Source organism: Oncorhynchus kisutch, linkage group LG2, assembly GCF_002021735.2.
Source record: "Oncorhynchus kisutch isolate 150728-3 linkage group LG2, Okis_V2, whole genome shotgun sequence".
NCBI classification, from domain to species: Eukaryota; Metazoa; Chordata; class Actinopteri; order Salmoniformes; family Salmonidae; genus Oncorhynchus; species Oncorhynchus kisutch.
The window spans coordinates 67,229,000-67,256,852 of NC_034175.2; the positions used below are offsets into that span (position 1 = coordinate 67,229,000).

Below are 27,853 nucleotides of genomic sequence, written 5' to 3' on the forward strand. Positions count from 1 at the left end.
GGAAAGCGGTGTTGTGGTAAAACATATGACATTATAAAACCCATATACACAAACAACAAGTGAGCAGATGGTTCAAATTGGCAAAATATATATATATATATATCTTTTCCTCATGGCTGGATGGTGAGACAGGGATGCAGCTTGAGACCCAACCTCTTCAACATTCATATCAACAAATTGGCAAGGGCGCGAGAACAGTTTGCAGCACCCGGCCTCACCCTACAAGAATCTGAAGTCAAATGTATACTGTTTTCTGATGATCTGGTGCTTCTGTTCCCACCCAAGGAGGTTCTACAGCAGAACCTAGTTCTTCTGTACAGATTCTGTCAGATCTGGGCCCTGACAGGTCATCTCAGTAAGACAGAAATAATGGTGTTCCAAAAAAGGTCCAGTTTCCAGGACCACAAATATAAATTCCACCAAGACATTGTTGCCCTAGAGCGCACAAAAAAATGATACATGCCTCAGACTAAACATCAGCACCACAGATAACTTGTTGCTGCTACCGTCTCTTATGACCAAAAATTGCTTCTGGACATCAGAAATACGATTACTCGGACTGGAAGAAACTTTTTCCTTTAATGAGTCTGACGAGGATATCCTGCTTCACTGGAACAAGATCCACGCCTTTGCATGAAGAAAAGTCGCCAGAAAAGGGGATGCAGATCAGGGATTCTTCTGAGAAGCCAGAGGTGAGCGAGTAAACTCCCAATGCCTTCCATTCTCCTTGCTAATGTGCAATCGTTAGAAAATAAAATTGATGACCTATTATTAAGATTATCCTACCAATGGGACATTAAAAACTGTAACATCTTATGTTTCACCGAGACGTGGCTGAATGAAGAAATGGACAATATAGAGCTGGCGGGATTTTCCATGCACCGGCAGAACAGATACGCTACCTCTGGTAAGACGAGGGGTGAGGGTGTGTGTCTTTTTGTCAATAACAGCTGGTGCGTGATGTCTAATATTAACAAAGTCTTGAGGTAGATTACCTTATGATAAGGTGTCGACCACACTATCTACCAAGAGAGTTCTCATCTGTATTATTAGTAGCCGTCTATTTACCACCAGAAAGCGAAGCTGGCACTATGACCGCTCTCAACCAACTCTATAAGGCCATAAGCAAAGAAGAAAATGCTCACCCAGAAGTGACGCTCCTAGTGGCCGGGGACTTTAATGCAGGCAAACTTAAATCAGTTTTACCAAATGTTTACTAGCATGTTACATGTGCAACCAGGGGGGGGGGGAATCCTAGACCTCCTGTACTCCACACACAGAGATGCGTACAAAGCTCTCCCCAGCCCTCCATTTGGCAAATCTGACCACAATTCTATCCTCCTGATTCCTGCTTACAAGCAAAAACTGAAGCAGGAATTACCAGTGACTCGCTCAATACGGAACTGGTCAGATGAAGCGGATGCTACATTACAGGACTGTTTTGCTAGCACATACTGGAATATGTTCCGGAATTCATCCAGTTGCATTGACGAATACACCACCTCTGTCATCGGCTTCATCAATAAGTGCATCGATAACGTCGTCCCCACAGTGACTGTATGTACATATCCCAACTGGAAGCCATGGATTACAGGCAACATGCGCATCGAGCTAAAGGCTAGAGCTGCAGCTTTCAAGAAGTGGGAGACTAATCCGGACACTTATAAGAAACACTTGGAAACACGTAGAAACACTTATAAGAACCATCAAACAAGCAAAGTGTAAATGCAGGATTAAGATTGAATCCTACTACACCGGCTCTGACACTCGTCGGATGTGACAGAGTTTGAAAACTATTACGGACTACAAAGGGAAGCCCAGACACGAGCTGCCCAGTGACGTGAGCCTCCAGACGAGCTAAATGCCTTTTATGCTCGCTTTGAGGCAAGCAACACTGAAGCATGTACGAGAGCACCAGCTGTTCTGGATGACTGTGTGATAACACTCTCGTTAGCCGATGTGAACAAAAGCTTTAAACAGGTCAACGTTCACAAACCAGCTGGGCCAGATAGATTACCAGGACGTGTACTCAAAGCATGATGACCAACTGTCTAGTGTCTTCACTGACATTTTCAACCTCTCCCTGACTGAGTCTGTAATACCTACATGTTTCAAGCAGACCACTATAGTCCCTATGCACAAGGAAGCGAAGGTAACCTGCCTAAATGATTACCACCCCGTGTCACTCACGTCGGTAGCCAGGAAGTGCTTTGAAAGGCTGGTCATGGCTCATATCGACAGCATCCTCCTGGACACTCTAGACCCACGCCAATTCGCATACTGCCCCAACAGATCCACAGATGATACAATCTCAATCGCACTCCACACCGCCCTTTCTCACCTGGACAAAAGGAACACCTATGTGAGAATGCTGTTCATCAACTACAGCTCAGGGTTCAACACTGTAGTGCCCACGAAGCTCATCACTGAGCTAAGGACTCGGGGACTATACACCTCCCTCTGCAACTGGATCCTAGACTTCCTGACTGGCCGCTCCCAGGTGGTAAGGGTAGGCAACAACACATCTGCACGCTGATCCTTAACATTGGGACCCCTCAGGGGTGTGTACTTAGGCTGCTCCTATATTCCCTGTTCACCCACGACTGTGTGGCCAAACACGACTCTAACACCATCATTATGTTTGCTGAAGAAACAACAGTGGTAGGCCTGATTACCGACAATGATGAGATGGCCTATAGGGAGGAGGTTAGAGAACTGGCAGTGTGGTGCCAGGACAACAACCTCTCCTCCAATGTGAGCAAAACAAAGGAGCTGATTGTGGACTACAGGAAAAAGCGGGCTGAACAGGCCCCCATTAACATCTACGGGGCTGTAGTGGAGCGGGTCGAGGGTTTCCTTGGTCACTAATGAACTATCATGGTCCAAACACACCAAGACAGTCGTGAAGAGGGCATGACCAAACCTTTTCCCCCTAAGGAGACTGAAGAGATTTGGCATGGGCCCCCAGATGCTCAAAAGGTTTTACAGCTGCACCATCGAGAGCATCCTGACCAGTTGCATCACCGCCTGGTATGTCAACTGCTCGGCATTTGACCATAAGGCACTATAGAGGGTAGTGCGAATGGCCCAGTACATCACTGGGGCCAAGCTTGCTGCCATCCAGGACCTATATTATAGGCGGTGTCAGAAGAAAGCCCATAAAATTGTCAGAGACTCCAGTCACCCACTCCACAGTCATAGACTGTTTTCTCTGTTACCGCATGGTAAAAGGCTCCTCAACAGCTTCTACCACCAAGCCATTAGACTGCTAAACAATTAATACAAATCGCCACCGGACAATTAACATTGACCCCCCCCCTTGTATACTGCTGATACTCGCCGTTTGTTTGTTACCTATGCATATACACTTCGCCCCCACCTACATGTACACATTACCTCAACTAGCCTGTACCCCTGCACACTGACTCGGTATCGGTGTCCCCTGTATATAGCCTAGGTTATTCTTATTGTGTTACTTTTCATTATTACTTTTATTTTAGCCTACTTCGTAAATATTTTCTACTTCTTGAACTGCACTGTTGGTTAAGGGCTTGTAAGTCAGCATTTCACAGTCAAGTCTACACTGTTGGTTAAGGGCTTGTAAGTCAGCATTTCACAGTCAAGTCTACACTGTTGGTTAAGGGCTTGTAAGTCAGCATTTCACAGTCAAGTCTACACTGTTGGTTAAGGGCTTGTAAGTCAGCATTTCACAGTCAAGTCTACACTGTTGGTTAAGGGCTTGTAAGTCAGCATTTCACAGTCAAGTCTACACTGTTGGTTAAGGGCTTGTAAGTCAGCATTTCACAGTTAAGTCTACACTGTTGGTTAAGGGCTTGTAAGTAAGCATTTCACAGTCAAGTCTACACTGTTGGTTAAGGGCTTGTAAGTAAGCATTTCACAGTCAAGTCTACACTGTTGGTTAAGGGCTTGTAAGTAAGCATTTCACAGTCAAGTCTACACTGTTGGTTAAGGGCTTGTAAGTCAGCATTTCACGGTAAAGTCTACACTGTATTTGGCACATGTGGCAAATACAGCCATCAAAATGAACATCAAATTTGACATCCCATTTAGGATCTAGCTATAAAATACTTCAGTCATAGAACACGTTGCCCTTTATGGTTGTGAGGTCTAGGGCACCAACCAAGAATTCACAAAATGGGACAAGTACCAAATTGAGACTGCATGTAGAATTCTGCAAACACATCATCCATGTATAACGTAAAACCCCAAATAATGCAGAGCAGAATTAGGATGATTCCCACTAATCATTCAAATTCAGAAATGAGCAATTCCATTCTACAACCACCTAAAAGGAAGCGATTCTCAAAGTCTCCATAACTAAGGCCTCACCTACAGAGAGATGAACCAGAGAAGAGTCCCCTCAGCCAGTTGGTACTGGGGCTCTGTTCACAAACACAAACAGACCCCACAGAGCCCCAGGACAGCAACACAATTAGACCCAACCAAATCATGACAAAACAAAAATATAATGAATTTACTCATTGGAAAAAACTGAACAACCTGGAATGTCTGTCTCACATGTCATCCATACTGGTAAACACATTCTGCACTCTAATGCACATGTCATCCATACTGGTAAACACAAGTGGCAACAATCAAATACAAATAGAGAACATATGTCATTGATTGAACACAACCACTCAACATGGATTTAACCTGTTTCAAATGATGTGACACAACCAATATAAGCCAGTTCAGAGAGCAAACAGGTTGTTGAAGGTGGGAAGGAGAAAGTCTGAGAATAGATACTGTAGTACAGTGCATTGTAGGCTGTATACTGCACAATGGACACATTGTATGGCCCTGAACATTGTGCTTTCCATTTATTAACAGTACTGACTGCTCAATAGATTTTGACTGGTTGCAGGTTCATATCAACAAAGAACAAGAATTACAGTATCACAGAGACAAAGGACAAGTTTGTGAAATGCAGGGTACAGTACTGTAAAAATAGGGGTACAAGGAGGAGGAAGAACAAAAAACTAAATTGCAAAGAGCAAAGCAGAGTAGTAATTTCTGATCAATTTGGAGCTACTATGATAGAACATGTTTTCGTTCATCAAAAGACAATGACGGAAAAATATGAATATTTTTTTAGATTAAAAATGTACTTCTCTCTGAGAATTGTAGGTTTTGAACAATGTGTTTTCTATTTTTCTGTGTATTGTTTACTGACTGCTTGAGAGTGTGTATCATTTTGATCACTTTGTTTATGATTTGAGAGCCGTGTTTGATTTTGAACACAGGTAAAACTGTTTTGAGACGAATGTTTCATTTTGCGAGAGGAGTCAGAGGTTATGTAAATAGTGCTTGAAGATGAGGTTTTGTGTTTAATGTTTTCAGGAAATGGAGCAAGGTTTCAGAAATTGTGTTTTAGCAATCGAGAAAAACTGTAATTGAGAGAGAGAGAGAGAGACAGAGCACAAAAGAGAGAGAGAGAGAGAGAGAGAGAGAGAGAGAGAGAGAGGAGAGAGACATGGTCAACTAGCTGACATCCATCACTGTGTCAGGTCAGGAGCATGTAAACAGAGTAACACTAGATTGTCATTCAGAAATACCATAGATCAGTGGTATGTCATCAAAGTATCTACATCTCTCAACTACATCTCAAGACGACATACTGTAGATTTCTCCATGAACAGGGAGATGGTGATATAACAACCTTTATACAAAACACATAATGGGATGCCTACTGTATTTGCATTTATTAAGGATCTCTATTAGCTGTTGCCAAGGCAGCAGCTACTCTTCCTGGCGTCCAAACAAGATGAAGGCAGTTACATCACACAAATAAAACAGTGCATCATGCAACACCTTGTTACACGACTACTCTGCCATGACATATCTACAATACAAAATTACTGTCTGAGGAGCTGTTGCAAAAGAACATTTGGATTGTGTGTGTGTGTGTGTGTATTTGCACATGTCCTTCCTCTCACATGTGCACATTTGCACTGTGAGAGGCTCCTGAGTGAATCTGCAAATATAGTAAACACTATGACAATGCTGCCATCTACTGGAAGTAATACAGTCTTGCTACATGTCAATTACATTATTATTGTTACAGTTCTCTTCTCTGTCTGTCTGAGTATCCCACAGTATGAATGTCTCTCTGTCTCTCTGTCTCTCTGTCTCTCTCTCTCTCTCTCTCTCTCTCTCTCTCTCTCTGTGTGTGTGTGTGTGTGTGTGTGTGTGTGTGTGTGTGTGTGTGTGTGTGTGTGTGTGTGTTGGTTCTTCTATCCTTGTGGGGACCTAAAATCCCCACAAGTCAGACATTGTCTGTTCACCTCCCCATAACCATATTAATTCATTCAGGCCTGGTCAAATGCATTCTGATCAGAGTAGTAATTTCTGATCAATTTTGAGTTACTATGATAGAACATGTTTTCATTTGCTTTGCTCTTTGCAATATAGTTTTTTTAGGAGTTAGGTTCACGGGTTAAGGTTAGGGTTAGAATTAGGGTTAGGGTAAGAGGCTAGTAGTTAGGTTTAGGGTTAGGAGTTAGGTTCACGGGTTAGGGTTAGAATTAGGGTTAGAGGTTAGTGGTTAGGTTTGGGGTTACAATTAAGGTTAGGGTTAGAATTAGGGTTAGGGTAAGAGGTTAGTGGTTAGGTTTAGGGTTAGGAGTTAGGTTCACGGGTTAAGGTTAGGGTTAGAATTAGGGTTAGGGTAAGAGGTTAGTAGTTAGGTTTAGGAGTTAGGTTCACGGGTTAGGGTTAGAATTAGGGTTAGAGGTTAGTGGTTAGGTTTGGGGTTACAATTAAGGTTAGGGTTAGAATTAGGGTTAGAGGTTAGTGGTTAGGGTTAAGGTTAGGGTTAGAGGTTAGTGGTTAGGTTTGGGGTTACAATTAAGGTTAGGGTTAGAATTAGGGTTAGGGTAAGAGGTTAGTTGTTAGGTTTAGGTTAGGGTTAGGGTAAGAGGTTAGTTGTTAGGTTTAGGGAAAATAGGATTTTGGTCCACATGAAGGTAGAAGAACATAATGTGTGTATGTGACACAGGCAGGGTACTAATCTCCATACAGTTGAAATACACATGAACATGTTCTACACATGGTAGCCTAAGTAGGTAAGCATGTCTAAAGAACGGGCTATTATTTACGTCATGTAGGCTAGGCTATAGTGCTACTGAATACATTGAATATATTGTAGAGGTGATCGTTAAGATGTGTTTAGGCCCAATTGAGTTGCTTATCCATACAGACTGAGACCTATATATTTTGACTTTTGCCTAGGTAGAGCTAGAACATTGTGGGGAGATCAGTTTCATTCTCAGTTTATTCCGTTTCAGATGGTTAGCAAATGAGGGTTAGGCTATATCAGGCTATATCCTTTGGAATTACTTGCTTTATTGTAGGCATGTATCGATTTCGTCTTCGATATGTTTTTTTCAATATAAGGTGTGCTTGCTAACTAAATTAAGAATTCTAATCGACAAATCGATTTTCCTCTTCAAATCAACACTTTTAAACCAGCGGACCTGTCCGCGCCTTGCGCGTCAGCAGGCGACTGCACAGCACATGTCTTGATTCCCGATTGAGAAAAGCAAAGTGGTTTGGTTTGGGTGGATCCTGGATGGAAGGAGGCGATGGAATGTGTGTTTGCCGTGGACAGTGCGTCTTCCTATACGTCTTGTAATGATAACAGGACAAGAAACCCGAGAACTCAACATCAACGGCATTGTGAGTCGCAGTGATCAAAGGTAGGCTGTTTGATCCGTCATTTTGCACCATTTCTCGATTATAATTATGGCGCTCGAAACAATGCGCATTGTGCTACTCTACTTGACGAGAATGGAGAACAATTTGATCATTGTGTAGACTATATTTTTTTCTAAATGTATGACAAAACAGTCTCGTTACATTACACAATTCAGTCGAATTAGACAATTGACAAAACACAATCCTTAATCAGCTAATACCAGCTAAGGGTATTCAGAATTAATGAGGGATAAAAATAAAAAAGAAATCGGTGGGCATATGATAGCGTGGTGTTTAAATATGAAATGTCGATTAGAATGCATTTGACCAGGCCTGAATGAATTAATATGGTTATGGGGAGGTGAACAGACAATGTCTGACTGGATATACTGTCTTCTAATGGACATTGATGTTCTCTGTTGACCCTATCAGTGAGACGTTTTCACAGCACAAAGGATGCAACAAACGGTTCCATGTATCAATAATGAGATTTCTGGTGACTCAAACACATACTAATTCTCCATAAGCACATACACTGCTACTCTCAAATCATTGCAGGTCTGTGTATCCCAACAACCATATATTGACCTGATGAAGAAGAGGGCTATTCTCTCTCTATTGCCTGAATTGTAATCTGCATTCTCATTGGCTAGAGTGCATTGAAGTGGTCTAAGTACAACAAACAGTATTCTGTTATCTCATTGGATAGAGTGAATCAATGTGAGTATCCTCCACCAATCAGTGGATGTCTAAAAACACAGCCATAGATTTACTTCACTGATTGTGTAGCTAGTACTGAGATGCTCCGATTCAGACTGTTGATGTAGTTGATTTGGATCCCCATTAGCTGTTGCATAAAGCCATAGCTTTTCTTCCTGGGGTCCTGGAAGGAGTGCAGGCTAGCAGCATATAGAGCAAAATCCTGATCTGTATCATATTTTTTATTTTATTTTTTATTTCACCTTTATTGGACCAGGTAGGCCAGTTGAGGACAAGTTCTCATTTACAACTGTGACCTGGCAAGACAGTCAGTCAGCCAGTCAGTCAGCCAGCCAGACAGTTAGTCAGCCAGCCAGCCAGCCAGCGTGTCTGTTTGCCAGTCAGTCAGCCAGCCAGTCAGAAAGCCAGCCAGTTAGCCAGCCAGCCAGCCAGCGTGTCTGTTTGCCAGTCAGCCAGACAGTTAGTCAGTCAGCCAGCCAGTCAGTCAATCAGCCAGAGAGTCAGCCAGTGGCCTTGTCATCTCTGTGTGACATCCTCCTGGTCATAAGCCTACTCTGTGCCAATCCAGGCCCTGTGTTGAGTACACTTGTACAAATGAACTGCACAAATCAAGAGTTCAACTGTCCTTTAAATCCATCCATCATTCCTTCCTCCCTACCTTGAAGTAATCACTGATCTAACACAAGTGGATTGATAAAAGCAAAGTTTCCATTAGAAACTTTACACCTATCCATGCACTTTATATCAGTGATTACTCAAAGGAAGGAAGTATCCCTCACTGGGCACATCAATTCAATATCTATTCCACATTGGTTCAACGTAATGTCATTGAAATGATGTGGAAACAATGTTGATTCAACCAGTGTGTGCCCAGTGGGATTCATTAGAGCTTGACGTCCTGGTTTATGTCACTTTAAGACTTTAATACAGGACCTGTTCATTGTGGAGTGAACATGTCAAATCTAATTCATTTTACTCTATATAGAATTTCTGCTCTGTATGCAACTTATCCATTTAAGCTGATGCGATTGTTGATTGTTGTAACACAGGGCACTATTGAAAAAGAGACCCTGGTATCAATTTGGATTCCCTGTATAAATAAAGGCTAAATTAAAAATATACAAATCTAAAGTACCACCTTTCCATCTCTGAACAGATAAAGGGCTCTTGAGGAGCGTAATCAACTGTGAGAATGCACTGCTGTCTCTCTCTCACCCCCTCCCTCTCTCGCTCTCTCTCTCCGTCTTTCCCTCTCTCTTTCATCTGTCTGTAACATTGCCTCGTTTATTCTCTCCATCGGGACTATGCGTGCACAGAAGTGGGTGAATTTCATCCAATGAGAGATGGAGGGATGGGGAAATGGGGGAGGCAGCCTGGTAGCAGCATAGCTATGTTTCTTCAGAACAGGCTCTTCTCGTTCCTATCTCATGTATTTATACCAGAGTCATTTTACTCCAACACTGGAGGAAATGGACTAGTTAGTGAGTGTGGAAGTGCCGGTTTGATATGTGGGTCGAAACAGCCCCACTCACAGACAGACAATGTAATGTCACAGACATTTGCAGGGAGCAGAGAGATGGGGATGGGGGTGAAGGGGGGGTTGCCTTGTTACCATGGATGTGATGACCTGGTTGCCTCAGCAACGATCAGTAACACTTTTGACGCAAGGTCTTGTATATGAATCCACAACAGCGATCATTCATCTAGAATTTTCCTTTGTAAAGCTTGAGGCAGAAATATCCATTTTCAAAAGCTTAAAGCACAAAAGCACCCACACACACAACCTCCATATTGATTGGTTGATGAGATCCATAATGTTGAGACAGTGGTCCTCTTCCAGGTCGTCACCTGGCTTTCACAGCTGTGTAGCTGGAGGAAGCACTGTGTTGAGAAGGGCTCGTTTACAGGGTTAAAGGAACCACTAGGTGCATCATGATGGTGCTTAAAGCCACAGTATTCCCCATCCCTCCACCCCACCCCCAGAGCGAGAGAAGGGGTTGCAACCATGGCAACAGCTGTGTACTGTGAGTGAGCTATTCACTTTCATCTGGATTACATTCTGTAGTGGAGCTGCCCCAGCAGATGAGATTTTGCCTCGCCAACAAGGTCTGTGTGTATGTGATGCAGCGCTTCCCAAACTCGGTCCTGCCCCCCTCGTTGATAAAACGGGTGACTGCCTGGGTGTGGAAGTGCCCCGGCCAACCTCTCTGGGTTATATAACAGTCTATAAGCGTCAGAGGCACAGGCAAGTCATTCCCCCTTCTCTCCTCCACTAAATGTGATCCATCTCTCCTCTGATTCTAATTCACACTTTGAACAGATAATAACCAGAGCATAGGCCCCAGTGTCTGTGACAAGCTGATGAGCCTCGCTCCCAGCCAAACACTAGCTTCCCTCCTGTTTGTGTGGGCTTCCCCGGTATAGAAAACAACAACAACTCTAACGCTACAAGTATGGGCTTCAGTTACTTGTCCACAGCCCGTAGTACTACTAGTAATTCACGTGGACAAAACACCATAACGAACGTTGGCCGCAGTAGATTACCTTCTGGATGTCGATGATCAGTGGATATGCAATCCTTCTGTCCCGTCTGTTTTGTTCTTAAGAAACTATGTTGCACTCAAATGTTTCTAGGATGCACGTTTTGTTCCAGCATGTATTTGACATGTCAAATGTTGCTTCTGTTTCAGACCTGGCCATGAATGAGGAGACCAGGACGTGTGACTGACCAAGGAATCTTTGACAACACAACTTTAGACTAAAGAAAAGTGATGTGTATCCAGGGTGGAACTGACTGTTAGCCTGATAACCATCGCTATGGCGTTTTGCAACGGCAGCCTGCTGGCTAGGTGTGCCCCCCTGATGGAGCTGGAAGAAGAGGAAGGGGTGGTGATTTCACCACCGCCACCTCCGCCGCCAGGGGTTGGGACTACTAGTCCCCTCATGCCTGTCACCCTGCGTGTGACGCTGGCCGCTATCATGATCTTCATGATCGCCATCGGTTTCCTGGGCAATGCCATTGTGTGTCTGATCGTCTACCAGAAGCCTGCCATGCGTTCTGCCATCAACCTGCTCCTCGCTACGCTGGCATTCTCTGACATCATGCTCTCGCTGCTCTGCATGCCCTTCACCGCCGTCACCGTGGCTACCGCCGACTGGCGCTTCGGGGGCGGGTTCTGCCGTGCTTCCGTCATGCTCTATTGGCTCTTTGTCCTGGAGGGCGTATCCATCCTCCTCATCATCAGCGTAGACCGTTTCCTCATTATCGTTCAGCGGCAGGACAAGCTGACGCCACACCGTGCCAAGCTGCTCATCGGCGCTTCCTGGGCGCTGTCCCTCTGCGTGGCGCTCCCGTCCGTGATCGGCTGGCGGGCGGGCGCGGCAGGTGTGACGGGCATTGGGGGGGCCTGGGCACCACAGTGCGTGCTGGGCTACAGTGAGTCGCTGGCCGACCGCTGCTACACGGTGCTGCTGGCAGTGGCTGTATTCTTTGTGCCGTTCGGCATCATGCTCTACTCCTACCTGTGCATCCTTAACACTGTCCGACGCAACGCCCTGCGCATCCACAACCACACCTCCGACCAGGCCAGCCTCCCGGTCCTCAACCAGGTCAGCAAGCTGGGCCTGACTGGCCTGCAACGTCCCCCGCAGGTCAATGTGGACATGAGCTTCAAGACACGGGCCTTCACCACCATCCTCATCCTCTTCATCGGCTTCTCTGTGTGCTGGCTGCCCCACACAGTGGTCAGTTTGCTGGCCGTGTTCAGCCGGAGGTTCTACTTCAGCCCTGCCTTCTATCCGGTCAGTGTGGGGGCTCTGTGGCTCAGCTATCTGAAGACCGTGTTTAACCCAGTCATCTACTGCTGGAGGATCAGGAAGTTCCGGGAGGCGTGTCTGGAGTTCATGCCCAAGAGCTGCAGGCTGTGTCCCAGGGTGCCGGGCCGGAGCCACAGGAGGGTGAGACCCAGTAACATCTACGTGTGCAGTGAGACCCAGTCGGCTGTGTGACAGTAACATCTACGTGTGCAGTGAGACCCAGTCAGCTGTGTGGAACTAACGGTCACTCTGAGGACACGCCATGGTAACCGTGGAAAGCAGTGGTCACCAACTCTGGTCTTGAAGCTACAGGGTGCTCCACTGGTGTAAAGGACATGCTATACTCTATACAATTTGTTAAGACATCAACATTTCAGCAGTATAGACGGCTTGCTGCTGAAACATTGCTGTCTTTTAACAAATTATTTGCATTGGCGCAATAGTGGCGAGGACAGTACATTCTTGTGTTTTGTCTAAAGTGCTGTGGACACTGGACAGCCATGAACAGAGCCACTCAAAAGTCTTTGTGTGACTGTCTTTATTTCCCTTCTCCTAAAAAAAAAGACCTGAAGAGAAATGATGTACAACTGGGAACAGTGTTTTCTAATGAACCGTTTCCATGGTGTTTGTATAATTGGCTGAGTACTGTTGGTGATCGTTTACCCAGATGGTTGTTGTATATGTCTAATTATACTGTATGTAAATGAAAACGTTGGATAAAATTGTAAAGAAATGTTGATCAGTATAAAAGTGTTTCTGTGAATGAATAATTGATTAACTGAATGAACTAACAATCCAATTAACAGGTGTGTTGATGTCATCAACTATGCATATGTAGCCTATAGACTGAGTAGAAATTAAAGATAACAAATGATGTTAAACACAGTTATAACCGTTGTAAGTTGTCTACATGCACTGTAATAGGCTAGCATTGTACCTTAAACCTAATACTGGAACTAAAATATATGTTGGGCCATGCTGGTTGACAAAGGTGGAACATGTTGTCGAACACAAACCACGTACAGCCATCCCCTGCCTCTACAATGTCAATACAATGGTTGTGTTGCTGGGATACTAAAGGTATTGGTTGTCGGATGCGGAGTGCATTTATGTGTGGAAGACCCATATCTTCCACAGCAGAACACACAGTCTGTGTTGTAGGTAATGCATCTCCATATGTACCGTGGTTAAACAGTTTACTGAGAGAAGTTCAAATCTAGGGCACACCATGTCAACTCATACACTTTGCGTACGGTGTGATTATCTCAATTCTACTGCTTGAATGAACAAAGAAAGATGTGTACTATGTACACATCGATGCCCAGGTAGAAGTGACCTTTAGACACAGATCTAGCATAAGTTTGCCTTACCCTATCTCATAATAACCTTAGGCAAGACCTACATATATCACAAAACAGGCTTTAGATCTAAGGGACAGGCAAAGTTTGCTTCATTTTCTCAGCACACTGAGCTGCAAGAACTGACAAGAGAAAACATCCCTACAGATCCTTTTTATGCAACATGAAAATAAAGTATCTACATTAAGTGCATTATTTGCTTACTTAAAGTGAATGATACATAGACATAAGGAGAGGAAGCCATTATAATTGATTGAGACGTAGCCCATTTGAGCCCTACTTTGATGATGTATCTGATTGATGGGACAGATGAAATACGTCACAACCAGTCGTAGAGGATGCTGGGGCGAGAGGGCAAAGATGGCGCGCTCCACCAACATGGGACGTGAAGGGAAAGACACATCTCAGGATAGAGGCGCTTCTAACGCAGATCTCTTACTACACCCCGAGCTCCTGTCTCAGGAGTTTATCCAGTTGGTTCTGAATGAGGTAAGAGACGAATCAGGGTTGAATTTCAACAAGGAGATGGTTGATTTTGCGCTAGTCAGCTAGCTAGCCTGTCAGCTAGCTAGCCACCGGTAGTTAACGTCAGCCAGCTTGTATTGTAGCCGAAATGGTCCGCTGATTTAGCTAGTTATTTATACCAGCGTCCGAAAACTAAAGAGGCCATGCAAACCCAGCATGTTGGAAATATCGTCAGGAAAATATTATTAAACCAGCTTATAAAAATGTGTGAATCGTGGTTTGTTTAGAGTCAGGCGTGTTTTAGTTGTATTAGTTATTTTAGCGCATGCGTCAGGTGAAATAAGGGAGTACCTGGGGTGTATTTATTATTATTATTAACTGGGTGTTTCGAGCCCTGACTGCTGACTGGCTGGCAGCTGTGGTATATCAGACGTATACCATAGGTATGACACAACATTTATTTTTACTGCTCTAATTATGTTGGTAACCAGTTTATAATAGTAATAAGGGTTTGTGGTGTATGGCCAATATACCACGGCTAAGGGCTTTATCCAGGCACTCTGCGTTGTGCATAAGAACAGCCCTTAGCTGTGGTATATTGACCATATGCCACAAACCCCTGAGGTGCCTTATTGCTCCAGAGCACACTGTAGCAAAACGTTTGTCTGGTTCATGAGTGTCAACTGGTGGTTTTAATGAGGCTCTAGCTAACACTTGTTTTGGCCCCTGTCCTGGACAGAAAAAGATAACCAGTGGAGACGATGGGAGCCGCGACCAGCTCACGGCTCTCTACCTCCGGCATGTCATCCCCCTCCCGCAGAGAGCGCTGCCAAACAACCGCTGGGGAAAGCGGATGGAGCAGACTCGAGCGCGACAGAGCACAGCCAGCAGACAGTCTCGTAGGTGGGGAGAGGATATGTTTCTCGAAAACGTGAAATCACCAAGGTGTCTGGACCTATCTAAAACATGCTATTTACATAACAAATAGCGATTTGGTTGATAAAAAAACAAAACAATACTCCTTTAACTCTGTTACATTGACAATACAAAAATACCACTGAGTCAGACTACTTAAAGGTAAACTCAGCATTCGAACAAGGAGATTTGAAAACCATACATATTGAAATGCGCGTGATGCAAGACTTTGCTCTGAGTATTTGTGCATGGGTGTGCTTCACGCTGCTACAACATGGGTGTGCTTCACGCTGCTACAACATGGGTGTGCTTCACGCTGCTACAACATGGGTGTTCTTCACGCTGCTACAACATGGGTGTGCTTCACGCTGCTACAACATGGGTGTGCTTCACGCTGCTACAACATGGGTGTGCTTCACGCTGCTACAACATGGGTGTGCTTCACGCTGCTACAACATGGGTGTGCTTCACGCTGCTACAACATGGTAGCTACTGGACCAACTCTTAGTTGTTGAGGAAATCAGCCTGATATTAAAGAATGTCTCTCTGCAGTTTGATGGCCACAGATGCCAAACAAAAAAACATTTATTTCCAACTCTTCGCAAAACCCCATTTACAGGTGGAACTGTGCAGATAAAGTTTAACAGTAAATCTAATGGTGGTGATAGTTTTTTACTGTGTACATTGTTTAAAGTAGTCTTGTGCACACAGTTGTATGATTTGTTTAACTTTGAAATCAATGTTTTTTTTTGATGGGCATACATTTTGAAGTTGAAAAATCTGAGTCCCTGTGGAATTGCCTTAATCCTACTGTAGCCTCAGTCAGTGTCCTGTTTTGTCTTACAGCTTCAGTGACGACCACAACAGGAAGAGGCCTCTGATCGTGTTCGATGGCAGCTCCTCTAAAAGTGGCCCCGTCAGACTGAAAAAGCCAGAGGGTCAGACCTCGGTGTCTGGCGTGACCGACAGATTCAAGCACCCTCCCTCCATGAACCTCTTCAGCCCCATACGCAAGCTGTCCAGCACCACCCCTACCCCCTCGTCCTCCCACAGCCCAGGAGGCCCCCATAGAAGTCCCACTGGGAATAAGGGTCTGGGGAGCCCCCCCTCCTCCCCCAAGTCAGTTAATCTCAAACGGATTGCAGACAGCTCGGTATGGAACCTCAGTATCTACTGGTCTATGCAAAATATTTTTCTAAAGATGATTTTCTGGTCACCAACCGTGGTCCTGGATAGCTGCAGGATTTAGTTCCAACCAAAACAATGAATTCAGCTAATGGTATACTTAAGCAATAAGGCCCGAGGAGGTGTGGTATATGGCCAATATACCTTGGCTAAGGGCTGTTCTTAGGCACGATGCAATGTGGAGTGTCTGGATATTGGCCAAATACCACACCTCCTCGTGCCTTATTGCTATTATAAACTGATTACCAATGTAATTAGAACAGTACAAATGCATTTTTGTATACCCGTGGTATACAATCTGTTTTACCACTGCTTTCATCCAATCAGTATTTAGTGTTCAAACCACCCGGTTTATAAATAATATATTATAATCTGATTTAGATGAAACAGGTTTTTTATAGTTGCACTGGACCAGATGTTTTCACATTCAGAAGCTCTCCAGAACCAGGGTTGGTGACTGCTTTCATGGGCTATTTGACTGACTTGGAGAGGTTTGGGAATGTTGATGTTATTAGCGAAGCAGATCTGTGAATGTTGTCAGTGATCGTCTCTGTCTCCTCAGGGTGAACTCAAAGAAAAGAAAAAGATCCAGAAAGTGACATGGCCTTGACCCTGGACCGTACCCAGAGACCCACCACTCCACTGTAGAGCAGTGATGAGCCACCTCACACTGGGGCTTTCTCTGCCAGAGTCGGGACAATCACAGAACGGGTGGTGACATCCGTCCTCATTTACCTAACTGACCCCAGAACTACTCTCTGACCCTTTACCTGACCCTCAAGTGTCCTTACAGTGAGTACTCTGCTCCTGGGACTTTACTGACTCTTAATGCAGACATGGCACCACAATATTTCTACGTTCATAAGTATTTTGTGGAATAAGCAGTTTAACCCTCAATTCTGCTCTATGCATTACAGAATTAGAATGTGACCTACCTGAAATCCTCTTAGAACAGTTAGAGTTCAGCCTTTCAGTGCTGTTAGAACTTGAGTTGAGGAGGTTGATGGTGTTTACCTTTATAGGAATGCATTGTAGACCTAAAGTTAAGTTGTTATGCATCTTCATACGTCTGTGTGGCTGTACCATATCCACAGTGGGGCATGATGGGTAAGGGATTTCTCTGGGTTTTGATACTGATTCTTCCTACTGATCCTCAGTAGGAGGAACATTGCCACTGGCCGCCCCACCACCGTTATTGTTGCCGAGGTGAGGTGCATCGTAATTGTAAAACTCATTGCAGTACATATAGCTTGTGCAAGGATGTCGGGCGGGGGGGCAGTGTTTTGTTGTTTGCAGGAACTTCTTTGTTGCTGTTTTACAATTGAAGGATTCCATTGGTACTGTGACACTTGTATTTGTAATGGGATGTTTAGCTAGTGTGCCTTGCCTTGAGTGGGGGTGCATTTGAATTAAATGGAAGTGAACCACCAGATGGTGCCAGAGACTCAGTCCTGCATTATTTACAAGCGCCTGAGAAAGACTTTGTTCCTGGTCTAGGATCAGATTAGCCAACCTTGAATCATACTCTTTACCATTAAGGCATCAAAGCATACCTGACCCAGGACCGGCAGTTAGGGGCAACTTGTACCAACTCAAAGGCATTGTAGAAGATTTTCCCCAAATGTATTTAGCCGCCTCTACGTTCCTATAATGTAGATGTATAGAGGGAAGTGCCCATCAGCTGCCCCTTGTTGGACCCCATCCTCTAACTCTGCCACCGCAGCTAAAGAAAATCCTAGAGGAAACACTTAACTTCATGTCACTTCCTTAGTCATACAAGGTGTATAGCAGTTGGTGCATTTTTATACGTCTTTATTTGGACTTCAGACACTGACTTCCTGTCAGAGCCCTTGTGACTGATAAGAGACATGTCTGTTGGCTCTCACCTTAATAGGCATGGCTCATCGTTACCAAGCATTTGCACCAGTGTCAGTCAAATGTATACGTGTTGGGGGTGATAAATAAACAGAGCTTAAAAACCAAACTGTCATTATTTACACATTGGTTAATGTTTTCTTTTGTTTTATTCCCATCTGAATAACATTACAAACTTTGCACCAGTGTAAATGCCCGGTAAATCTGAGTTAGTTCACATTTTCTCAACTTTGGGACTTATGCTCCCTCATATACACCAGTAGCTAGCCTTTACAATCTTAAAGGTATTTGGCACCCAAATTACACAATGACTGCAATAATTGTGTAGTTCAGGGGAAATATTCCTTTCAAAACATAAACTCAGAATATATGAATCTTTATAGTTATGACAGACATTCATGCGTAAAACCTCAAACTATATGATGTATCAAGCCAGGGCATGCAGAAAGCAAAATTTGCTTTTGCACTCCAAAAAACATTGTATATTTTTGAACTCATAAAGTGTATATGGGGTTAGTAGCCTAATAACGAGTGTGTTCCTCTGCCCAGGTGTTGCTGATGCATGCAAGATCTTGCAACGCCCGGATAGGTATTTTACGTATTAGCAAACCACATGATGTTAAGGCAACCTGATGCCGGACTGCCCAGTCGATGACGTGGCACCCAATCATTGGTTGATGCATGCGACGTCTGAGAAGGGGAACGCGACCAGTATCTTGTGTTCATATGTCATATATATATATACAGTTGAAGTCGGAAGTTTACATAGACTTAGGTTGGAGTCATTAAAACTCATTTTTCAACCACTCCACAAATTTCTTGACAACAAACTATAGTTTTGGCAAGTCTATTAGGACATCTACTTTGTGCATGACACAATACATTTCTCCAACAGTTGTTGACAGATTATTTCACTTATAATTCACTGTATTACAATTCCAAGGGGGTCAGAAGTTTACATACACAAAGTTGACTGTGTTGTCATGGCTTTAGAAGCTTCTGATAGGCTAATTGACATCATTTGAGTCAATTGGAGGTGTACCTGTGGATGTATTTCAAGGCCTACCTTCAAACTCAGAGCCTCTTTGCTTGACATCATGGAAAAATCATAAATCAGCCAAGACCTCAGAAAATAATTGTAGACCACAAGTCTGGTTCATCCTTGGGAGACATTTCCAAATGCCTGAAGGTACCACTTTCATCTGTACAAACAACAGTACGCAAGTATAAACACCATGGGACCACGAAGCAGTCATACCGCTCAGGAAGGAGACGTGTTCTGTTTCCTAGAGATGAACGTACTTTGGTGTGAAAAGTGCAAATCAATCCCAGAACAACAGCAAAGGACTTTGTGAAGATGTTGGAGGAAAGAGGTACATAAGTATATCCACATTATAACGAGTCCTATATCAACATAACCTGAAAGGCCGCTCAGCAAGGAAGAAGCCACTGTTCCAAAACTGCCATAAAAATGCCAGACTACGGTTTGCAACTGCACATGGGGACAAAGATCGTCATTTTTGGAGAAATGTCCTCTGGTCTGATGAAGCAAAAATATAACTATTTGGCCATAATGACCATTGTTATGTTTCGAGGAAAAGGGGGAGGCTTGCAAACCGAAGAACACCATCCCAACCGTGAAGCACGGGGTGGCAGCTTTGCTGCAGGAGGGAGGGACTGGTGTCCTTCCCAAAATAGATGGCATCATGAGGTAGGGAAATTATGTGGATATATTGATATATATATCTCAAGACATCAGTCAGGAAGTTTAAGCTTGGTCGCAAATGGGTCTTCCAAATGCACAATGTTCCCAAGAATACTTCCAAAATTGTGGTAAAATGGCTTAAGGACAACAAAGTCAAGATATTGGAGTGGCAGAACTGAATTTGTGGGCAGAACTGAAAAAGCGTGTGAGAGCAAGGAGGCCTACAAACCTAACTCAGTTACACCAGCTCTGTCAGGAGGAATGGGCCAAAATTCACCCAACTTACTGTGGGAAGCTACCCGAAACGTTTGACCCAAGTTAAACAATTTAAAGGCAATGCTACCAAATACTAATTGAGTGTATGTAAACTTCTGAACCACTGGGAATGTGATGAAAGAAATAAAAGCTGAAATAAATCATTCTCTCTACCATTAGTCTGACATTTCACATTCTTAAAATAAAGTGGTGAACCTAACTGACCTAAGACAGGGAATCTTTACTAGGATTTAAATGTCAGGAATTGTAAAAAACTGAGTTTAAATGTATTAGGCTAAGATGTATGTAAACTTCAGACTTCAATTGTATATATATATATATATATATATATACAGTGATACTCAGTTGTGCTCTGATAGGTCGTTGTTACTTCCTGGTTGTTTCGTTAATTTCCAATCAGACGTGTCGGCCACTCGCTGCCTGTCAGATGTCTTTGCCACACTCGGGGCACAGGATGTCGTCACGCTCGGTGAGGAAACCCCGGCCCACCAGGGAGACGGAGCACTTCTTACAGTTGAAGCAGTCGTTGTGCCACTGGCGCTCTTCAAACGAGATGTACTTACTGCCACCCAGACCTGAGAGAACGGGGAGAGATGAACACATGCTGTTATCTAAAGGTGAAGGATGTCTCTGCATCCTAAAACATAAAGGAAGGAACCCATAGAGCAGTTGTACTGTATCTTTCTCTTATCCATTTCCACAGATCAGTGATTGGGGAAGGAGGAAAGGTGGAGAACTTTAGTAAGGATTCAAACAGGGCCACAGTGTACAGCGTGATGGGGTGAGTAAGTGACTGACTTCCTGATTTACAAGTTAGATCTGATTTAAAAGTGGCTATCTAACTGGCTGACTGACTCATTCTGTTAGAGACAGGTATACAATTTCCTTGCAGGTCTGCACAGATGATCGGATCGTTCTGTCATGTTCCCTTTAGTTCCTGATACACTAAGCACTGTTCCACGTGTCGTAAAGATCTGATAATCAGTGTGTGACCTGAGCAGAAAATGTGTATCTGTAACACACCCAGATGGATAGATAGTTTACCACTGATGGGGGTGGTGCAGGAAGCACACTTCTTGGCATACAGGTTGCAGAAACAGTTGAGGCAGTAGGCAAAGTCGTCACGGGAGGTGAAGCGTTGGCCAGACAGCTGCTGCTTGCAGCCGGTGCACAGGAAGCAGTCCTTATGCCAGGGCTGGTCGTGATAGGTCACCCCGCCAGTAGTGATGGGCTATTATAGAGAGGGAGTTAGGTCAAATGTGACTGCACACAAATAAGCACATACACACCAACCAAGTGCTACACACCACCAGCACCAACAGATACCAGATTTTAGTGGTTAAGCGATCCATTCAATAAATTGCCACGTGAATGGATACTGAGGACATTTGTGGACATGTAAAGTACTAATCGTTCTTGCTCTAGTCTAGCCTGCCAGATTCACAGCCAGTCTTTCAGTAGTTGTAGAAAGAGCCCTGTTTTCTATCTCTCTGATGTATACGCCACTTTAGAGGACAGAAAAGGTGAAGAAGAGATACTACAGTATTTACACTTAATATTATGACTTTAGACCTACCTTCTTGCAGTGCACACACTGCATGGCAAACTGTTTCTCGTAGCAGGGCACACAGAAGTTGTGGTTCTCCTTGGGGATGAAGCTCTTGGTGCCGATGGGCTGCTGGCAACGCTGGCAGGTGAAGCAGGTCTCATGCCAGCTGTTACCCTTATGCTCCATCTTCCTGGAGCCTGAATGAAGGGGAGAGAGAGAGAGAGGGAGGGAGGGAGGGGAAAGTGGAGGAAGGAGGGATGGATGGGTGGGTAAAGGAATTAAGAAGTATAGAGAATGGAGAGTGCGAAAGAGGACACACATGCTACTCAGTCCTTGGGTTACACACAGTCCCTCACTGTCTGCCCCCTCAGAGCTGCTCTCTAAAATACTTCCTGGGTTTTAAAAAAGTAATTAAATTCGAATTTTATTGGTCACATACACATGGTTTACAGATGTTAATGCGAGTATAACAAAATGCTTATGCTTCTAGTTCTGACAGTGCTGTAATATCTAACAAGTCCTAAAGGCCCTAAACGATATTAGAATCACCATCGATAAGAGACAATACTGTGCAGCTGTATTCATTAAAGTGACTAGTGATCCATTTATTAAAGTAGCCAGTGATTGGGTCTCAATGTAGGTAGCTTCTCTGAGTTAGTGATTGCTGTTTAGCAGTCTGATGGCCTTGAGATAGAATCTGTTTTTCAATCTCTTGGTCTTTGTATACAAACACAGTGGGTACAGAGGGGCATTGTTGTGTTCAAGGGAAGTCTGGAGCAAATGTATTCAGTATCTACAGTACATTCAGTGTTTCTGCTCTGCTGCACCCCAGACCTCACCAGAGTAGAGTTACACTGACTGTCTGTCTGTTTGTCTGAGAGAAGCATCCCAAGGAATTATGGAAATTATGATATTTAAAGACATAGATTTGTTAGAATCATCCAAAACTTTCTACTACCAGCACTACTACTACCATTGGTACTACTACTACTACTACTGGTACTACTAGTACTACTACTGGTACTACTACTACTGGTACTACTACTACTGACACTACTACTACTGACACTACTACTGGTACTACTACTACTGGTATTGGTACTACTACTACTACTACTACTGGTACTACTACTACGACTACTGGTACTACGATTTCTGCTACTACTACTGGTACTACTACGACTACTACGGGTATTGGTATTACTACTACTGGTACTACTACTACTGGCACTATTACTACTGGTACTACGACTACTACTGGTACCTTTACTACTACGACTACTACTGGTATTGGTACTACTGCTACTACTACTGGCACTACTACTACTGGCAGTACTATTACTACTACTGGTACTACTACTACTGGTACTACTACGCCTGGTACTACTGGCACTACTACTGCTGGTACTGGTACAACTATTACTACTACTACTGGTACTACTACTACTACTACTACTGCTGGCACTACTACTACTAATACTTGTACTGGTACTACTAATCCTGGTACTGGTACTGGTGCTACTACTACTACTGGTACTGGTACTACTAAACCTACTGGTACTACTGGCACTACTACTACTACTGGTACTGGTATTACTACTACTGGTACTACTATGCCTACTGGCACTACTACTACCAATACTGGTACTGGTACTACTAATTCTGGTACTACTACTATTATTACTACTACTACTGGTACTTCTGGTACTACTACTACTGGCACTACTACTACTACTACTGGTACTACTAATACTACTACTACTATTACTACTGCTGGTACTACTACTACTACTACTACTACTACTACTGGCACTACTACTACTAATGTTGGTACTGGTACTACTAATCCTGGTACTACTACTGCTACTGGTACTACTACTACTACTACTACTGGTACTGGTACGCCTATTGGTCCTACTGGCACTACTACTACTACTACTGGCACTACTACTACCGCTACTGGTACTACTAATACTACTACTACTGGTACTGGCACTACTACTACTGCTACTGGTACTACTACTACTACTGGTACTGTTACTACTACTACTGGTACTACTACTACTACTGGTACTACTACTACTAATACTGGTACTGGTGCTACTAATTCTGGTACTATTACTATTACTACTACTACTGGCACTACTACTACTACTACTACTACTGGCACTACTACTACTACTGCTACTACTGGCACTACTATTACTGCTGGTACTACTACTACTGGTAATACTACTGGTACTGCTGGTACTACTACTACTGGCACCACTACTACTACTACTACTACTACTGGCACTACTATTACTGGCACTACTACTACTACTACTACTACTGACACTACTGCTGGTACTGGTACTACTACTACTACTATGGGTACTACTACTACTGGTATTACTACCACTGCTGGTACTGGTACTACTACTACTGGTACTAATCAAATCAAATCAAATTTATTTATATAGCCCTTCGTACATCAGCTGATATCTCAAAGTGCTGTACAGAAACCCAGCCTAAAACCCCAAACAGCAAGCAATGCAGGTGGAGAAGCACGGTGGCTAGGAAAAACTCCCTAGAAAGGCCAATACCTAGGAAGAAACCTAGAGAGGAACCAGGCTATGTGGGGTGGCCAGTCCTCTTCTGGCTGTGCCGGGTGGAGATTATAACAGAACATGGTCAAGATGTTCAATGTTCATAAATGACCAGCATGGTCGAATAATAATAAGGCAGAACAGTTGAAACTAGAGCAGCAGCACAGTCAGGTGGAAGTTGAAACTGGAGCAGCAGCATGGCCAGGTAGACTGGGGACAGCAAGGAGTCTACCACAGTCTACTACTACTTCTATTTTTACTGGTACTACTACTACTACTACTACTACTACTGGCACTACTACTACTACTACTACTACTGACACTGCTACTACTGCTGGTACTGGTACTACTACTACTACTAATACTACTACTATGGGTACTACTACTACTGGTGTTACTACCACTGCTGGTACTGGTACTACTACTACTGGTACTACTACTTCTATTTTTACTGGTACTACTACTATTGGTACTGGTACTACTACTACTGGTACTACTACTTCTATTTTTACTGGTACTACTACTACTACTACTGGTACTACTACGGGTACTACTACCACTGGTAGTACTACTACTACTGGTACTACTACTTCTATTTTTACTGGTGCTACTACTACTACTACTACTACTACTGGGACTACTACGGGTACTACTACCACTGGTACTACTACTACTACTGGTACTGGTACTACTACTACTGGTACTACTACTTCTATTTTTACTGGTACTACTACTACTACTACTACTCAAACAAATCAACTCAAAATGTCAGGTCTGTAAAATAACGTAACTTCCTGAAGATTCATGGGAAGCTGTGTTTGTTGGTATTTAATTTCCTTTTATAAGGGCAGATCTAAATTGTGTTTGCAACCATTATGAAGGTTTGTGTACGTTGTGATAGTCCAAGATTAGTCTGTGTACATGCCTGTGTGTGCATGCCCATGTGCATGCAAATGCCTGTGTGTGTGTGTTTACTATATGTAGATTAGATGAATGTAGGTTCTCACCAGGCATGATGGTCTTCTTGCACTCGTGGCACTTGGAGGAGTACTCATTGGAGTAGCACTCAGTGCAGAGCAGCTGGTCATCCTTGGTGGAGAAGGGCTTGTCCACCAGAGAGCGTTTACACTGGAAGCACTGGAAACACTCCTCGTGCCAGTGGCGGTCCTTATAGGACAGGTCCTACGGAGACAACAGAGGGACAATTTCAGTCTTTATATCAGACAGCAAGCTTCGACCATGTTCTTGGATGGAAGGTAAACACAATGAGAGACAGTGCTAGTGGTTCATCCCTATTTGTATGTGTCATGCAATGGATATGTGTGTGTTCCTACCCTGGTGTATGTGTGTGTGTGTGTGTGTTCCTACCCTGGTGTACGTGTGTGTGTGTGTGTTCCTACCCTGGTGTACGTGTGTGTTCCTACCCTGGTATACGTGTGTGTGTGTGTTCCTACCCTGGTATACGTGTGTGTATGTGTTCCTACCCTGGTGTGTGTGTTCCTACCCTGGTGTACGTGTGTGTTCCTACCCTGGTGTACGTGTGTGTGTGTGTGTTCCTACCCTGGTGTACGTGTGTGTGTGTGTTCCTACCCTGGTGTACGTGTGTGTGTGTGTGTGTGTGTTCCTACCCTGGTGTTGCAGCCGATGGGTTTCTTGCAGTCCTCACAGGTGTTTGAGTACAGGCTCTCGTAGCATTTGACACAGTATGGGTTTTCCTCTCTCAGGACGTATTTCTTCCCGAACAGGGATTCCTTACAGTAGTGGCAGTCATAGCGCTCTGTCATCTTTGCACCGGGAATCCCAACTGAGGCAAGGGGAGAGAGAGAGTTTGAAAATAGTATTTGTCCGACTACTGTATAACCCATAACAGCTATGTCTAAGCGCCTTACTTTTTCAATAAAAATATCTGATAAAAAATCAAAGTGGGCCTTACTACCCATACGAACACATTGAATAACATATTCACTACATGGAACAACAGACAGTCCCCCAAAACATCTAAAGAGAGTTTGTTCTGAAGTGTTTGTCCTATATCTGAGAGAGAGAAGAAAGATCAGGATATATATATATATATATATATATATATTATTTCCTCCTTATTTTTGGCACTAAACCATCTCCATATATACTTCCATAATTATTTTCAACTGGTACCGGGGGGACCTTCAGACAAGTATTGTGAGGCCTGTGGGAAACCTAGAGCAAAACAGTAACAGCCACATCTCAACATCACCTCTTCAGAGGAGACTGTGTGAATCAGGCATTCATGGTTGAATTGCTGCAAAGAAACCACTACTAAAGGACACCAATAAGAAGAAGAGACTTGCTTGGGCTGTTGAGTCCAAATTTGAGTTTTTTGGTTCCAACCGCTGTGTCTTTGTGAAACGCAGAGTAGGTGAACAGATGATCTCTGCATGTGTGGTTCCCACCGTGAAGCATGGAGGAGGAGGTGTGATGGTGTGGGGGTGCTTTGCTGGTGACACTGTCTGTGATTTATTTACAATTCAAGGCACACTTAACCAGCATGGCTACCATAGCAGTCTGCAGCGATACACCATCCCATCTGGTTTGCGCTTAGTGGGACTATCATTTGTTGTTCAAAGGACAAGGACCCAACATACCTCCAGGCTGTGTAAGGGCTATTTGACCAAGAAGGAGAGTAATGGAGTGCTGCATCAGATGACATGGCCTCGACAATCAGCCAACCTCAACCCAATTGAGTTGGACCGCAGAGTGAAGGAAAAGCAGCCAACAAGTGCTCAGCATATGTGGAAACTCTTCAAGCCTGTTGGAAAACCATTCCAAGTGAAGCTGATTTGAGAGAATGCTAAGAGTGTGCCAAACTGTCATCAAGGCAAAGGGTGGTTACTTAGAAAAATCTCAAATGTTAAATATATTTTGATTTGTTTTAATTTTTTTGGGGTACTACGTGATTGCATATGTAATATTTCATAGTTGTGATGTCTTCACTATTATTCTATAATGTAGAAAATACTGTCCAAACTTTTGACTGGTACTGCATGTGTTCTATATTCGTGTGTAGCCCAAACTGTTGGGATGCTACAGACAGAAGTTGGCAGATCGGCTGTACCGACTTCAGACGAGTCCCAAGACTCTTATGTTGTGAGAGTCTCATCTTTCCATAGAGGGGACGTTAGGACACTACGGACAACTTTGTAAGAAGACTGATTTTCGGAATGTCTGATGAACACCGCTTTAGATGCGGAAGTGCAACATCAGAGGATTGAGATGCATCCAATGCAAAGAAAATATCTCTAGTTTATCAGATATATATATATCTCTGGTTTTAACAGATATCTCTAGTTCAACATATATCTCTGGTTTTAACAGATATCTCTAGTTCAACAGATATCTCTATTTTAACATATATCTCTGGTTTTAACAGATATCTCTAGTTCAACAGATATCTCTAGTTTAACAGATATCTCTGGTTTTAACAGATATCTCTAGTTTAACAGATATCTCTGGTTTTAACAGATATCTCTGGTTTTAACAGATATCTCTAGTTTAACAGATATCTCTAGTTTATCAGATATCTCTAGTTTAACACTCTGGTTTAACAGATATCTCTAGTTTAACAGATATCTCTAGTTTAACAGATATCTCTAGTTTATCAGATATCTCTAGTTTAACACTCTGGTTTAACAGATATCTCTGGTTT

General features: G+C 43.5%; 3 protein-coding genes across 4 annotated transcripts in view; 2 read left to right on the top strand and 1 right to left on the bottom strand.

Annotated features, from left to right (window-relative positions):
- The first annotated feature begins 6,896 nt into the window (after positions 1 to 6,896).
- On the top strand, positions 6,897 to 13,140 carry gpr45 (G protein-coupled receptor 45). Its single transcript, XM_020499917.2, has 3 exons — positions 6,897 to 7,088; positions 7,495 to 7,721; positions 11,130 to 13,140. Exon 3 carries the CDS (start codon positions 11,257 to 11,259, stop codon positions 12,445 to 12,447), a length of 1,191 nt encoding a protein of 396 aa, XP_020355506.1. The 5' UTR covers positions 6,897 to 7,088; positions 7,495 to 7,721; positions 11,130 to 11,256; the 3' UTR covers positions 12,448 to 13,140.
- A 779-nt stretch (positions 13,141 to 13,919) lies between these two features.
- On the top strand, positions 13,920 to 18,117 carry lg2h2orf49 (linkage group 2 C2orf49 homolog). Its single transcript, XM_020460878.2, has 4 exons — positions 13,920 to 14,102; positions 14,818 to 14,981; positions 15,840 to 16,146; positions 16,741 to 18,117. Exons 1-4 carry the CDS (start codon positions 13,923 to 13,925, stop codon positions 16,786 to 16,788), a joined length of 699 nt encoding a protein of 232 aa, XP_020316467.2. The 5' UTR covers positions 13,920 to 13,922; the 3' UTR covers positions 16,789 to 18,117.
- Positions 18,118 to 20,329: 2,212 nt separating this feature from the next.
- fhl2a (four and a half LIM domains 2a) overlaps positions 20,330 to 27,853 on the bottom strand; it is a 14,623-nt gene continuing 7,099 nt past the window's right edge. Inside the window, exons 3-7 of one of the 2 annotated variants that reach the window (XM_031800292.1) lie at positions 25,800 to 25,975; positions 25,179 to 25,353; positions 21,611 to 21,780; positions 21,079 to 21,265; positions 20,330 to 20,609 (exon numbers count right to left, since the gene is read on the bottom strand). In XM_031800292.1, the coding sequence (XP_031656152.1) occupies positions 20,458 to 20,609; positions 21,079 to 21,265; positions 21,611 to 21,780; positions 25,179 to 25,353; positions 25,800 to 25,955 (840 nt within the window). In that variant the 5' untranslated portion in view covers positions 25,956 to 25,975 and the 3' untranslated portion in view covers positions 20,330 to 20,457. The remainder of the gene's footprint in view (positions 20,610 to 21,078; positions 21,266 to 21,610; positions 21,781 to 25,178; positions 25,354 to 25,799; positions 25,976 to 27,853) is intronic. The other variant, XM_031800285.1, reaches the window with a different exon arrangement.

What these genes read in the sequence shown, in the direction of transcription:
- gpr45 (XM_020499917.2), top strand. Translation starts at nt 11,257, where the DNA reads ATGGCGTTTTGCAACGGCAGCCTGCTGGCTAGGTGTGCCCCCCTGATG.
- lg2h2orf49 (XM_020460878.2), top strand. Translation starts at nt 13,923, where the DNA reads ATGAAATACGTCACAACCAGTCGTAGAGGATGCTGGGGCGAGAGGGCA. An exon ending in GCCAGCAGACAGTCTCGTAG is followed by an intron (nt 14,982 to 15,839) that starts GTGGGGAGAGGA and finishes TTTGTCTTACAG; the next exon opens with CTTCAGTGACGACCACAACA. An exon ending in AACGGATTGCAGACAGCTCG is followed by an intron (nt 16,147 to 16,740) that starts GTATGGAACCTC and finishes CTGTCTCCTCAG; the next exon opens with GGTGAACTCAAAGAAAAGAA.